The sequence below is a fragment of the Lissotriton helveticus genome, chromosome 9, assembly GCF_964261635.1.
Source record: "Lissotriton helveticus chromosome 9, aLisHel1.1, whole genome shotgun sequence".
Taxonomy (NCBI): domain Eukaryota; kingdom Metazoa; phylum Chordata; class Amphibia; order Caudata; family Salamandridae; genus Lissotriton; species Lissotriton helveticus.
This window is the reverse complement of record NC_136070.1, coordinates 681,401,390-681,416,109: the sequence shown is the minus strand read 5'-3', so window position 1 is coordinate 681,416,109 and position 14,720 is coordinate 681,401,390. Positions and strand designations below refer to the sequence as shown.

General features: G+C 39.4%; 1 protein-coding gene across 1 annotated transcript in view; it reads right to left on the bottom strand.

Annotated features, from left to right (window-relative positions):
• LOC144783240 (maestro heat-like repeat-containing protein family member 1) overlaps nt 1–14,720 on the bottom strand; it is a 72,412-nt gene that overhangs the window by 34,298 nt on the left and 23,394 nt on the right. Inside the window, exons 2-4 of the mRNA XM_078662322.1 lie at nt 8,792–8,919; nt 6,989–7,111; nt 1,004–1,166 (exon numbers count right to left, since the gene is read on the bottom strand). Of these exons, the coding sequence (XP_078518448.1) occupies nt 1,004–1,166; nt 6,989–7,111; nt 8,792–8,919 (414 nt within the window). The remainder of the gene's footprint in view (nt 1–1,003; nt 1,167–6,988; nt 7,112–8,791; nt 8,920–14,720) is intronic.

Here is a 14,720-nt window from a genome sequence, read left to right as displayed (position 1 = left end):
TTATCTTTACCCTGGATTCCCTGGATTCACTTGCACCTTTTTATAATGGTGATGAAGGAGAGCGGAATTATTGCAGGGTTGCTGCATTTTTACAGAAATCCAAAATCCTTGTACGAAGAAAGGCTTCATAGTTAAATAGTTAGTTGGTGTAGAGCTGTTTAGTTTTTAACTGGTTTTTAGCAAGAGACATAACGAAACAACACCTGTAAGGAACATCTGGTGCTGGTATATGGTGCTAAAATGTGAAACTGCAAAGTGAAAGGACTAGGAACGACAACAAATCTAAAACAATATGTATCATTTTAACATAATAACCAAAATAGCAGCAATACATGTTTGTCCTACAAGAATTGCTGTCGGTGGACCCATATTTAAGATGCAACCATTCACTTCAAAGGCCTATTGCTGGAGCTCCATATTTGAAGCCTCCTGATAGAATTAGCACTGAGATGTTTGTTTCTTTAATGAGCACTGTCTGTAAAGTAATCATCTTAGAGTTGATTTGATTAGCCATTATGACATGGGGTTGCAACATATAGTGTTGCTGTTATATTTCTTTCCTGTTCATTGTCAATTTCCTCACAAATTAAGTGTTTCAACTATTTGGGTTGAAAAGACAAAGTCATGGGCTTCTATTCTCAAAGCTACTATTTGTTTGAAACATATGTAGAAAATAACTTAAATATACCCTGCGCGGCTTCTTCCCACTTTCAATTTGCATAGAAATGCAATGCTAGTGATTGACCCACTTTCAAACACCACTGTAAAATGTATTAATCCACCATGGGCTAATACAAAATGTGAAACAATTTGGGACTAGAAAGAAGAAGCCAACATCTGTCAGGGCATGCTTCAAAGCCAACTATCTGTGTATTTGAGTGGTGTGATGACATGAGCCAAAGTCAGATAATACTATCTGCATCCAGACCTAAAAGCAATGTAGAATCTGTTAGATTGCCACAGATCACAGTGTTCCACAACAACATAGCATTTTTGAAATTACCGTATTGAATTGTCATTTGATGGATGGCCCAAAACACAATCTCTTCTTGAATAGATGGCACCATAAATAGATTCACAATCCTAGAAGATATTGACATTGGTATCCCCTTGGTAAGAGCAATTTGGCACATTAAAGCCATCCTTTCAAGTTCAGCAGAATTCTCCTAAATATGTAGAAATATAAAATATTGGTCATTTAAATGATTTATGACAAACAAGACAAGATAAACAAATCCAAAACAAGAATTAAGTACAAAGTATCAGGTATGCAGACAATATTGTGAAACAGGAGATGCCTAAACACATCATTAAGGGCCTGATTATGAGTTTGGCGGATGGAATACTCCGTCATAAATGTGATGGATATACCGTCCACCATATTACAAGTTCCATAGGATATAATGGAATTGTAATATGGAGGACAAGATGTCCCTCACGTTTGTAACAGAATATCGCTGACTACCAAACACTTAGGGCCCGATTCACAGAACTAACTTAAGACAAAATCCTAAACTTACTACCATTTTGGCCCTCACAGAAGGCACTTACTCATTTTGGTTCGCCAGGATGTCAGTGGACGTTACTTGAGTTGTTACATTTATTTTGGTACCTAGAGTTTCCTTCTAGGTACAAAATGGTTGGTTGATGGCCATCCTCGGTTTGACAGCCGTTTACCAAATTTTGTGAGACATATGATTTGGAGGGTGGTGAGAATGACTGTGGTGGTGCAACGGTTGTTAGTCAGTATGTGGGGTATAGGTAATATTGTGAGTTTGAAATGTTGGTGGCATTGGTTGATAAGGAGAAAATAGTGTAAGATTTATAGGATATCTGGTGTAGGTGTTAGTGTAAGGCATAAAAGGAGAAGAATTGTAGGTGATGGAATGTAGGCTATTTAAAAGTTTACAAAGGCATGTTTCTTATTAGTGGATTAAAAACAGGGGTCTCCAACGGGTTAGTCGCAAGTTACTAGTAGCTCGCAGGCTGCTACTGAGTAGCTCACATATGATAATTGCCTGTCAACAAGCTTGAGGATATGCAGGTGCCATACAGATGACAAAACTATTTAAAACACTGTACCCGTTTCTATGATTTACTCAAAAGCTGAGAGGGCTGGATGATGCAGAATACCCTTTTCTGAAAAAATTATTTCTTCTTTTTCTACTTTCTTTCTAGCCTTTCTTTCCTTTTCATTCTTTTTTCCTTGCTTTCATGTCTCTTGTTCCTGTCTTAATGTATTTTATTCCCTCTTTCTTGCTTCTCTTAATTTCTCCTTCTTTCTCACTTTCTTACTATTTGTTTACATTATTTCTTCCTTTCCCTCTTTTGTTGTGCATTCTTTTTCAGTTCTCTTTCTTTTTGGCAAAAGTTTCAGATTGCCATATTTCTTTCTTTTTTTTATTTCTACCTCTAGTTTCTCCTTTTCTTCCATTTCCCCATTCTTTGTTTCATTCATATTTGTTCTTTCTTCTCCTATTTCAATCTCTTAATAGTTTCCCTATTTTTCTCTGCTTATTTTTTTTCCAGGCTAATTCTTTCTTCTTCAACTTTCTTTCTCTCCTTGTTTCTCTTAGTAATTATTTTCTTTATTCTTTCATTCTTCCTTTTTTCTCCCATGTCTGTTTTTCTCTGTTTATTTTTCTATCGTCCACTCTTACTTGCTTTTGCTCCTTCTTTTCATTTGTCCTAACTCTGTCTTTTTCAATGTCTTTCTTTCTCCTCTTTTTTCTCTTATTATTTCTTTTTCTCCCTCCTTTCGTTCAATCTTATCTTTTTTCTCTGCCTTCATCTTTCCTCATCTGTTATTCTTTTTCTGTCTTTTTCCTTTAGTTGTATTTACTTATTGTTCTTTTTTCTTTCCTATCTTCTTTTCTTTTGTTCGTCAACTACTGGCCTTTTCTTCATCTACTACTGACCTTATCTCTTTCTTTCTGTTTTCTTCTAATTTCTTTCTCTATTTTTTTTTTAATTCCTTTTCTTAGTTTTCTTGTTGTCTTTTTTCTCTTACCTTCTTGGTTTTTGCTTTCTCTATTGTGCTCTTCATTCTTTCTACTTCTGCTTCCTCCTTTGCCATACCTTCTTTCTTCCCTTCTTTTCAATCATTTCTTTCAAGGTTGGTTTCTTTATCTTTCATTTATTTTCTTCCTTAATTTCCTGTCTTGTGCTCTTTTCTCTGATTATTTTGTCCTCATTAGTTTTCTCCTTAATTTTGTTCCTTTTTCATTTCTTATATTTTGCTGCCTCTTTCTTTTTTATTTTCCTTTCTTTCTTTTTTTCTTTCTTTCTTTCTTTCTTTCTTTCTTTCTTTCTTTCTTTCTTTCTTTCTTTCTTTCTTTCTTTCATTCTTTCTTTCTTTCTTTCTTTCTTCTTTCCTTTCTTTTCCCCTCATTCTATCATTCTTTCCTTTAGTTTTTTTTTCTTTTCTCTTCCCTGTAATGTTATGGTATGTTAATGAATTTGTACAGCACTTTGCTGCCCCGGGCATCCCAGCGTTAGTTCCAGGTCATATCGTGGTAGGAGAGAAGGGGTTGAGAAATAGGCCAGAAATTCCCAAGTCTTCACTGCCTTCATGAAAGCCCAATGATTCTGGCTACTCCTGATGGCCACCGGGAGCATGTTTGAGAAGGCCGGTGCCTTATCTCGGAACGAGCGCCCTCATGCTCTTGCTCTTCTTACTCGGGGGGAACAGATGCCAAGTTTAGCTCTGCAGAACACAGCTCACAACTTGGGGCTTTCGGAAATAATACATTGATAGGATAGGGGAAGTAAGGATTCTGTGTGCAAAGCACAGTGTCTTGAAGTGGATTTTCTTATCCACTGGGAGCCAGTGCAATATGGGAATAAATGTAGCAACTGAGCAGAATCTAGGGAGTGCGAATAGAGTTCGCACTACGGCATTTTGAGCCCTCTGAAGTTGTTTGATACCTGTTTTATTAGAGCCCAGATAGAGAGAGTTGCAATAGTCCAGTCTAGAGAGTAAAGTAGACTAGATAATGATCTGGCATGTCTGTGAGTCAAAGAACCCAAGCAAAGGCTTAAGTCCTCTTAAAAGTCCAAAGCAGACAGCTGCCACTGATTTCATCTTTGCTTCGAAGGACAATGCACCATCTACCCAGACACTCAGATTGTTTTACAGCCTCCTTGGGCAAAGGGGGACCCTAGCGAGGTGCGCCACCAATCATCGCCCCCATATGTGGGTATCTCTTCCTAAAAGAAGAATCTTTGATTCGTTAGCATTTAGCTGCAGAGAGTTGGCTGACATCCAATCCGCAACGACCAGCATATCATCATGGAATTTGATCAGACTCTAATTAGAGTTGTTGGAGAAGGAGATCACGAGCTGAGTAACATCAGCATAGGATACTAAGGAGAGCCCCCTGTATTTTGCTACCACCACATGAGGCTGTTTATAAATGTTAAATAGCCTGGGGCTCAGAGCTGTCCCGGGGGGATACTCCATGACATACAGTGTGCACCTGAAAGCAATAAGGGGAAGAAACAACCTGAAATGCTCTCTCTGAATGAAATGACGTAAGCAAGGTTAGGGTCGTACCTCCAAAACCTATCTCTTGTAAGCACCGCAAAAGGATCTCAAGTAATACTGTGTCAAACGTGGCACTTAGATCAAGAAGGAACAGAGTAGAAGTGTTGCCTTCATCTAGGGAGTCCCGCAGATTTTCAGTACCCCCCAACAGGCCATATTCGGTATTGTGATGGGATCTAAAACCATTGGGAGTCCAAGATTTTGATGGACTCCACAAATTTGGTTAAAATAGAATTGATGTAAAATTCAATAGTTTTAGCCAGGAAGGGAAGAAGGGACATGGGATGAATGTTTTCTGGTTTAGATACATCCAGAGTAGTTCTTCTCCTTTTTCCCTCTCCATTTCACACTTTTGGCGTTTCAAGAGCAAAGGGACACAACTTACCCACAGGGACCCCAAATATAAACCTTTGTGATACATCTCCTATTCTATTAACACTTTAGGGTCCCTGTATCTGGAATGAGTTACTCTAGGGTATCTAGGTGCAGTGTTTACGTTATTTGGCCTCTGTGTGACTTTATCACTCCTATATTAGACAGAAGCTCAGAAAAGGGTGAAGTCACCTGAATTAACGAGTGTTGATGGCAGTGTAGACTGCATGTGGTGGTGAAGGAACTATATGCTAGCTAGTCGTACCTGATGTAGTTTGTGTTGCAGGTGTGTAGAACAGCAAACATTGGGATGTAGGTTTCATGTATGTTGTAGGTATTGAAGGTGCGGTATGTAAGTGCAGTGTTGGTGCAGGTTAGAGTTTACCTGGTGGTGCCAAATGTCCCTAAAATGTATCAGAGTGGCATGCTTACACTAATTTGCATTGCATCATGGTGGTCAGTACACTCATTTTATAGAGGCAGACCATTCTCCATGGTTCCTTCCTAGAGACACTCTTTAATATCAATAAAATAATTCATCCCTTTGAACTCTAAAATGCCACTACACCAAACTAAATGGCCCGGAATGATAAAACAAATACAGCAAAAAAAACAAGATGATGGACAGGGTCAAGACTGATTTGCATATGGCCATGTCTGAACTGGGGTGGCTTGGTGAGCAAAATAACGATGGATTAAACCCAGATCTGTGACTGGGGGTGAATGTTTTGCCATTGTGCAACATTCCGTCCATCATCTTGTGTGTTTTGCTGTTCACCCTATGTGAGAAGGGTATGCCCAGACGTGGGTCCCGTGCTCACTAAGCCACTGGAGTCAAGCTATCCTGGCTGAAGACCGCTGATAGCCTGAAACCAGTCCTAGGATGCTTGATTCCGGTCCAGGGAAGACATGGCTTGGCAGTTCGGGCTGGACTGTTCCCATGAGGCACAGGGTCAAGACTGGTTTGCATATGGCCATGTCTGAACTGGGGTGGCTTGGTGAGCAAAATAACGATGGATTAAACTCAGATCTGTGACTGGGGTGAATGTTTTGCCATTGTGCAACATTCCGTCCATCATCTTGTGTGTTTTGCTGTTCACCCTATGTGGGAAGGGTATGCCCAGACGTGGGTCCCGTGCTCACTAAGCCACTGGAGTCAAGCTATACTGGCTGAAGACGGCTGATAGCCAGAAACCGGTCCTGGGATGCTTGATTCCGGTCCAGGGAAGACATGGCTTGGCAGTTCGGGCTAGACTGTTCCCATGAGGCACAGGGTTCAAGACTGATTTGCATATGGCCATGTCTGACCTGGGGTGGCTTGGTGAGCAAAATAACGATTGATTAAACCCAGATCTGTGACTGGGGGTGAATGTTTTGCCATTGTGCAACATTCCGTCCACCTTCTTGTTTGTTTTACTAGAATATCTTTGTCAGTATATTGTCTGGCATACATATTCTGTACTAAACATTGTTGATAGAAGTTATCACCACATTTCGGTCAGGATATTGATGTCAAATGATATTCTATATGTAATATTCCAATATATAATCCTATTAATTATTACATTCCCACCCACTGTAAAACTCAGTTGGTTCTCTCTTTTCAAGAGCTGTTTCTTGCAGCTCCCACGATATTACCAATCCTGTGGTACATCCTACAAAATCCCTTCTATTGCCACTGGGTAATTAATTAAACTTTTTCATGTCAGGAATATCTGCTATTTGTTAGTGCCCCATTGGATCTCCCATGCATTTCTTCAGCTGGGCTCTCTACTCACATCCATTGTGGCATCAAGATAATCATCCTGTGTAAAATATTTCAGAATCTCTGGGAGAGCCATCTGTATAATCCTGTTAACAATACAATGGCACATCTGCTGGTTTCCATACTGACTACAGATAACAACAGAACTATTTGGGATACTAAAGGTCTGACTGGATGATCAGTAGTAATTCTGCTTTGCCACACCAGTAAAGATGCAGTGTTTTGCAGCTCCTGCCCTGAAGCTCCTGAGGTTTCCCAAGATTGAGTGAATAATTACCATCTGTCAGTGACAACCTGTTGCTTACCGAGTACTTCAGGATGCTGTCCAGAGTGTCAGAAGTCACCAACATGTTGCTCTCTGTCAAATCCCTTTGAGTGATGGTAGTGTACATACAATGTACAATAGCTAGTTCCTGCAGGGGTGTTAACTGGGTAAAAAACACATTTTATGCATCTGAACAACAGGGTCAATCAGGAACTTATTCACAAACTGTAACATACTATAAAATGCTTTCCACAAAACCTATATCTGAAGACTTCTGCCTCCAACTCTTTTACCTATTCTACAAGGAGATCTAAGCCCTTCATGTATACCTACCATTTTATTCTATCTGTAGGAAGGATAGGGGTGATTGGCTGGAAAATGGGGAACATTTATTATAAAATGGGAGCGATTTTTGAAAAGGTAAGTGGGTAAAGGAAGGATTAAAGAGGTGTTAAGGGAGGGACAAACACCTACCCACAAAAAGGTAAGCTTGTTGATATTCACAAACTGTACTTACTTTATTACTTAAGCCATAAAGGTCATAAAACAGATACAAATGTTTTTCAGCCCAGATCTGGAATAAGTGCAGAATCACACATGGCAAACCACTGAAATTGCAACACCATTCCATAACAAATAATGGAGATAAGGACGTAAAATAAAACCCAATAGAAATAAATGTTAGAAATACATGAACTTATTTTGAATTTAAAAAAAGATATATCTATATATCTTTCTATATATAGATCAAGGCTTCACAAGCCGAACGCATAGACGTTTTGTCTGCCACTTGCTACGTTTCATTACATTTCATTTTGTTTCATGGAGTGCCTTCCTGGGTGATTCTTTCTGAGCAGCCCTCTTTCCCCCTTTGCTATTTTCAAATCCCCCTACTGGGATGTATGATGGTGTTCACATATAAAAATACACTCTTTTAAGATGTTCCTTTCACTGTAAAGCAAGGCCTGAAACAGGCAATGCCGAAATGCGTCTACTTGTTAATTTAAGAACAAACTGTGATCCCTTGAGTGCTCTGTGTTGTCCCATTGAACATAAGTTGTAGTAAACCATGTCAGAAGATTTTAAGCAATAACACTGACTCAGGCTAATCTTTGGAGAATGGTTGTACATGTATATATGCTTGGAAATGGTGAAGTGACAAAAGCAGTAAAGTTTATACAAAGTCTAAGATTAAATGTACACATGTGTGTTGTGTGTGTGTTTCCTTTTGCACTGGTAATCATTGACCTTTTTCTGGTGCTTCATTTTTCTCAACTATCCATACCCAGAGGATGAACAAGCCATGAATGCTTGCTCTCTCAGAAATCTCTCCTTTATATGACACTCAACATTAACGGGTCGCAGGATGCTTGTTTCAGGTGCAGGGAAGACCTGGCTTGGCAGTTTGGGCTGGACTGTTACTATGAGGCACAGGGTCAAGACTAGTTTGCATATGGCTGGGTTTGAACTGGGTTTGCGAAGTGAGCTAAAGAACTATGATGGATTCAACCCAAATCTGTGACTGGGCTGAGTGACTGAGGGTTTCAGCGCTCTGTTCGTCATCTCCTTGTGTTTGCAGAAATGTGACATAACGCTGCAATATCGCACAATAACTTATTAATACTGCACATTATAGCAACACACTGCACTATGACCCAATACAACCTAACCTATTACAGCTGTACTTCACACCACACAGTCCTTCACAGTTCAGTTAAGCCTAGAATGTCACTCTACAGCACTACACAATATAACACAATGTTAGACAACCATATATGTAGCTAAAGCTCACTGCCTCTCATTACCTTGATTGTCATGTAAAGCAATGGAGACTCACAGATACCTTTTTTCGATGTTCCAGGATTTTACAACACGATAAAATGGTCTCATCTGGTTTGACAGAAGCAGACGTATCCAAAAAGCCCTTAAGGTTTTCTATGTCCAAGCGCCGGACCGATTCCATCAGTCGAACTGTAATGACAACCCCAAGAAACAGACACATGTAGGAATAATGTCTAGGCAGATGTTGCTCTTTAGTCATTTAGAAAAACGTATCACAAGACATTTGTAACTCGCAGCGCAATCTGCATGAATTTTTAAAGGTAGGATAGATGTCCAAGATTCATTTGTGCTTGTGCAATTTATGTTGTATGTTATTTTTTTACGGCTTGATTACATATGGAATGTAAGTGTTATGCTCACTATATATATGTGCTTATGAACTACTGGTAAAACTAGTATTGGCATAGGCAATAGACCTCAACCCCTAAATTGGGTTGCCACCTTTCCTTCCAAGAGAAAAATGCAGTAATATGTTGATGTTTTAAGAGTCTGCAGAGGCCCAAAATAGGACTTTAAACACAATTGTATGTATTAATTAGCAAAATGACTCTTCTGTCTTTGTTTACTTTAATCATTTGTCATGGATCATTAACTCACGCATAGAACACATTTAAATTGGTTTTCTATTTATATTTGCTCTTTGACGTATACACAGGTAAGGCCTAAAAATTCGTGCATTAGGTGATTTAGCCTATTTTTGTTCCGACTAAAACATTAAAATGACAGTGGTGCTGATAGGAAAGAAGTTAGGTGGCAACCCTACCCTTGACGCATATTTGTTTTGCCAACTTTTTTTAGAAGACTTCTGTGGATGTACATTCAATGTAATAGAAAGGAACCCCTGAGTCTGGATAATGTTCCTAGGACAGGGTAACAATACATTCAATAATAACAGTTCCTAGACAACAAAATACCTATTAAAGATAAGGTTTCACACAAACAGTTAATAAACAAAGCCTCAGTATACTAACACAGCAAAAACATTTTTAAGAAAATATATATATTTTTTATTTTGTCTCAGTGCATAAAAATCAATTATTAAAACTAAAGCAACATCAGCATACAATCATACCAAATAATACGTATAACAATAATACATTAAAAAACTTGTGTTTCTAAAGATAAAAAATGACAAGGGTTTTTCAAGAATTAAAGTAGATACAATGACACTCTCTACGCGCGTTTCGGCATAACAACGCCTTCTTCAGGAGAAACTCTTGAGATTCTAAATATAAACAAAAATATAGTTCCCCAAAAAGCACTCACGCTTCAGAAGGGCTCACAGCGCTCCGCTCTACCATCCGGTCTGTTTGCCTTGCAGATGCACGCATATGAGGCTTCCATTCACATTTCTCCACATCCGACACGTTTCAAGGCAGGTACGCCCCTTAATCATGGACTAGCTGTGCAAGGGGCAATGAAAGACTCACTTATTTTCATTCTGCATTTTATTGAATGAATCCGCCCTTCAGTGGGCGTGGCATGCTTACACCAAGCAGAATGCTGGTAGTTAGAGTCCATAGTAAGTGAGTACATTATTTTCCTTCAGTAGGTTCATCTTCCCTTGTGCTTATAATGCTTTTGTTTAACCCTTAAGTAGGGAGGAATGTCTCATCCACGTGCTTGTTTCCCCTTGAGCAGCGCGCTACTCACAAAGTGATTAGTTCCACTCTGCAGCCTTCCTCAGTCGTGGGAAGGAGCTCCATTCTTACTCGTGACGGGTGTCATTAAAGGAGTGAGAAGGCTGCAGAGTGGAACTAATCGCTTTGTGAGTAGCGCGCTGCTCTAGGGGAAACAAGCACGTGGATGAGACATTCCTCCCTACTTAAGGGTTAAACAAAAGCATTATAAGTACAAGGGCAGATGAACCTACTGAAGGAAAATAATGTACTCACTTACTATGGACTCTAACTACCAGCATTCTGCTTGGTGTAAGCATGCCACGCCCACTGAAGGGCGGATTCATTCAATAAAATGCAGAATGAAAATAAGTGAGTCTTTCATTGCCCCTTGCACAGCTAGTCCATGATTAAGGGGCGTACCTGCCTTGAAACGCGTCGGACGTGGAGAAATGTGAATGGAAGCCTCATATGCGTGCATCTGCAAGGCAAACAGACCGGATTGTAGAGCGGAGCGCTGTGAGCCCTTCTGAAGCGCGAGTGCTTTTTGGTAAACTATAAACAAAAATATATACACATGAACATACATAATTGTATAACACAATGCAGTATACTGAGGTTATTAGGATAAACTTGGTGCAAGATAGTGCGGTGATGGACTAAAACGTGACTATAAATTAACATTGCAACATGTAGTGTTAACAACACAATGAAATAAGCGACATTAAAGTTATACATGTGCAATAGAAGTTGAATTTAGAAGGAGGAAAGAATTACCACTGACAAGGTTGGAGTATAGGTAGTGTTCAGAAAGAAAAAAGATACGTGAAATAGTTGCTCGTGCACAAAAAGGGCAAAGAAGCGAGGTGCACCCCAGATACCCAAAAACAGGAAGGCATGGAGCTTTACCTAACAATGATCGCAGTCTATGTGCTAGAAAGTGCTGGGCAGCGTGCTCTGACTGATATAGGCCGCTATTAAAACAGAGAAAGAGTGAAATGATTCAGTGAGGTGTACTACCGCAGTACCAACTGTGAAGAATACAAAAGATCATGCAAAGGTACCTAATAATGGCAATGAAGGTGCAAAGTCAAAGATAGACGTCAACGCACCAGATGGATCTCAATAAAGCAACCTGGAACCTCTATAAAATGATATGAATTGGTCACTCCAATTTCCCAAAAAAAGGATATCAAAGTGGGGGAAGGGACAGGCAGAGTCATATAAATACCTGTTCTGTTCTGCGGTACTCCAACAAGTGATTCAGCATAATAGATTTCAAGTAAAAAGACTAGATAGCCGGATGATCGGGCACAAAGGAGCTGCAGTGAATAAGTAAAGTCACATAAGCCCTTGCATTTAGATGTCTAAAGTAGACTGCCATCCTATATGTACTATGCTGTGATTTCCTGTATGACGACAGACCAAATGAAAATCCTGAGTCCTGGATAACTCGTCAGTAGATTTGTTAAATATGAACGGACATCAAAGGCACCTACTTATGATAATCTGCAATAAAGGATAATGCGTTGTCACTAAATTGCCAACTAATAACAAAATTATAATGTACAGGGTGAGTAGGGACTATCTTTGTTCGCCCCATGTGAAAAATAACTTGAATGAGGGTGGGCCGACTCTAATCTAAAGAAGATGAATGCGGGTCTCGATTCCCCCAAATACATGTATCTTAGGTCGAAAGTTCCGTGGTGGTGTCAGTTATGTAAAACCACAGAACGATGTCGAAACAACCTACAGAGAGTCCCCTTAAAATGTCAGAGAGGACCCAGTGGAAGAAACAGTAGATCACATAGCAGGAATATTAAAGAAGACCTCGCGAAATTGGACCTGCCTGAAGTCAGCTGCCGAAATTATTGGCAGAGTATCGCACAAAAGGGGCTAGGCCGGAAAAATTAACTTAAAATTGCCAAAAACATGATAATTGAAGGGGTCTTAATTCAATGTCCAAAAATTACCCAATGCAGTCAGACTTCAAACAACAATCACGTAGTACTTTCTTAGAGCCTCGCGTATGTGGACCAGCCTGGAATCGGCTTCCAGGATAAATGGTTCACGGTTCTTAGTAGCACGGTATTTAAAGCCACAAATCTTGCTTGGCATCTGAGAAGAAAGCGCACAAATAATAGACGCAACGTGAAAACACGTGATTAAGGATACGAGCGTAGGATGACTGGTACGCTAACCTACTGAAAGACTGGCGCCAATCAAATAAAATAATAAAAAGAAAAGAAAGACTTTAAAAAGATACAAACATAAAATAACTGGTGCGCTGGCCTAGCACCTAGCAATGTAATAATAAAAATAAGAAAAGGTATTTTACCGCAGGCGCGCTAGCGGTTTTACCGCTGGGCGCTGCGTTTAAAAAAAAGCTGCGTTACATGACAAGCTCAGCTCGTCATGAGCGTACGAGCGTCGTTACTCATGACGAGCTCAGCTCGTCATGACCGCGGAAAGGGTTAAACAATAGAATTTAAATAAACAGAAGCGCATAATGATGAAAATAGGCAATAAGGGAATTATTCCTAACGAATATTTCAAGTATCGGCTGAGATAAAAAATGTATTGATATTAATATATAAAAGGGAAAAATACTGAATAAAAAGATTAAAACAGATACTAAAATTAATAATACGAAAAGAAAAGAGGATGCCAATATTAATGTGATTGCTCGGAAAAGTCAGAACAGAGTACTATTATGTCATTATGTGACTAAGGGCTCAATAATTGGAAAATTCCCAAAAAGATTCTGCTATGTCGAAATATTTAGTGGCTCAAATGTCAGGTATTATACTTAATTTCATTTTCCCAAGAAGATGTTGTTATTTAATCCTTTGATGTTTACTGCCAAAAAAAAGATCCAAAAGACCTCCTGTTTTTTACGGTAGTCTTCTGTTTTGGTACTGCTATTATTCCAAACCAACGTATGCCGTTTGGGTAATGTTGGCAGTCTAGATAGTGTTTTACTAGGGGAGCATTGATTTTCAAAGTATGTATCCCTGATCGATGTTCAGTTAACCTGGTGCAAAAAGATCTCGCTGTCTCACCCACATAACCTAATCCGCAGGGACAAACCAAAAGATAAAGAACGTTCTTGGTTTTACAATTTGAGAACCTGCGGGACGGATGGTATATCCTTGATAGAGGATGTACACACATTCACAGTTGTCAGCTTTGAATGGATTTTCTTATGCTTTAAGAAAATCCATTCAAAGATGATCCCTGCACATAAACATACATCCATGTCAGCCATCTTAGAATGGATTTTCTTAAAGCTGATAAAAATGCATTGGGAAATGTCTGTCATGTATACTAGTGCACGTGGAAGCACCGGCAGACATCTTGGAATGTTTAAAAAACATGTTATGATTACTGCCTCCCAGTACAACAGTTTGCTGAGCTAAAGTGAGCGAAGTCTCTGGAGGGTCAAGGAAATGTTGAGGGGGCAGTCTTAACAAAGAGAGGGTGGTGGAAGAAGATCTGGCAGCAGGAGAAAAGAAGAGAAAATAATACTTCATATGCACTGCAGTGCAATATCTGATGCCTGTAGTAGAAGGAGTCATGCCATACAATCAAAACTGAGTTAGTAGTAAAGGCTCAAATGAGCGACAAGCACAAGAATAGGGCGGAAAGCCATCAAAACAGTAGCAGAGAAGTGAGAGAGACAAGAAAACCATCCAATCATGAGCAAAGAACTGACAAAAAACACAAAGACTACTTTTTGTTTTGTATTGCTCAATAGGTCTCAACAATAGACATCTAAAACTAAAGAGGCCTAAAAATAACCCCAAAACGAGAGAGTCAGACAGACTCCTTTTTCTAGGTTATTGGGGCAGGTGGAACAACTGGTTGAATTTTTGAGTGATGTACCAGTCAGTGGCTGGCATATGGCATGTTATCATATAGATTCTTGGAGAATACATCACAAAGATATTTAGGTAATCAAAAGCTATCATCGCCATCCCCTATTACAATTGGTGTACCACAAGGATTAACTCTTTCCCCAAGTCTTTTTAACCTCTACATGGAACCGCTGGCTTAGATTCTATGACAGCCAACATCTTGTTTCATATATATGCTGACGGCACACAGATCTACATTAAAGACTCATCACTGGAGGAGATCAAGTCAATGAATGAAGCGCTAATGTTGACCATTCAATTGCTAACAAGTAATTAATGTAAACAAAATGAGCAAATAACTGAATTGTAATAAATCCCCCCGCAAAATCTCTTCTGAAATAAAGGAATGGACCACACTGATCACCGTGCTTAACTGTACCCAGACCTTAGTGGA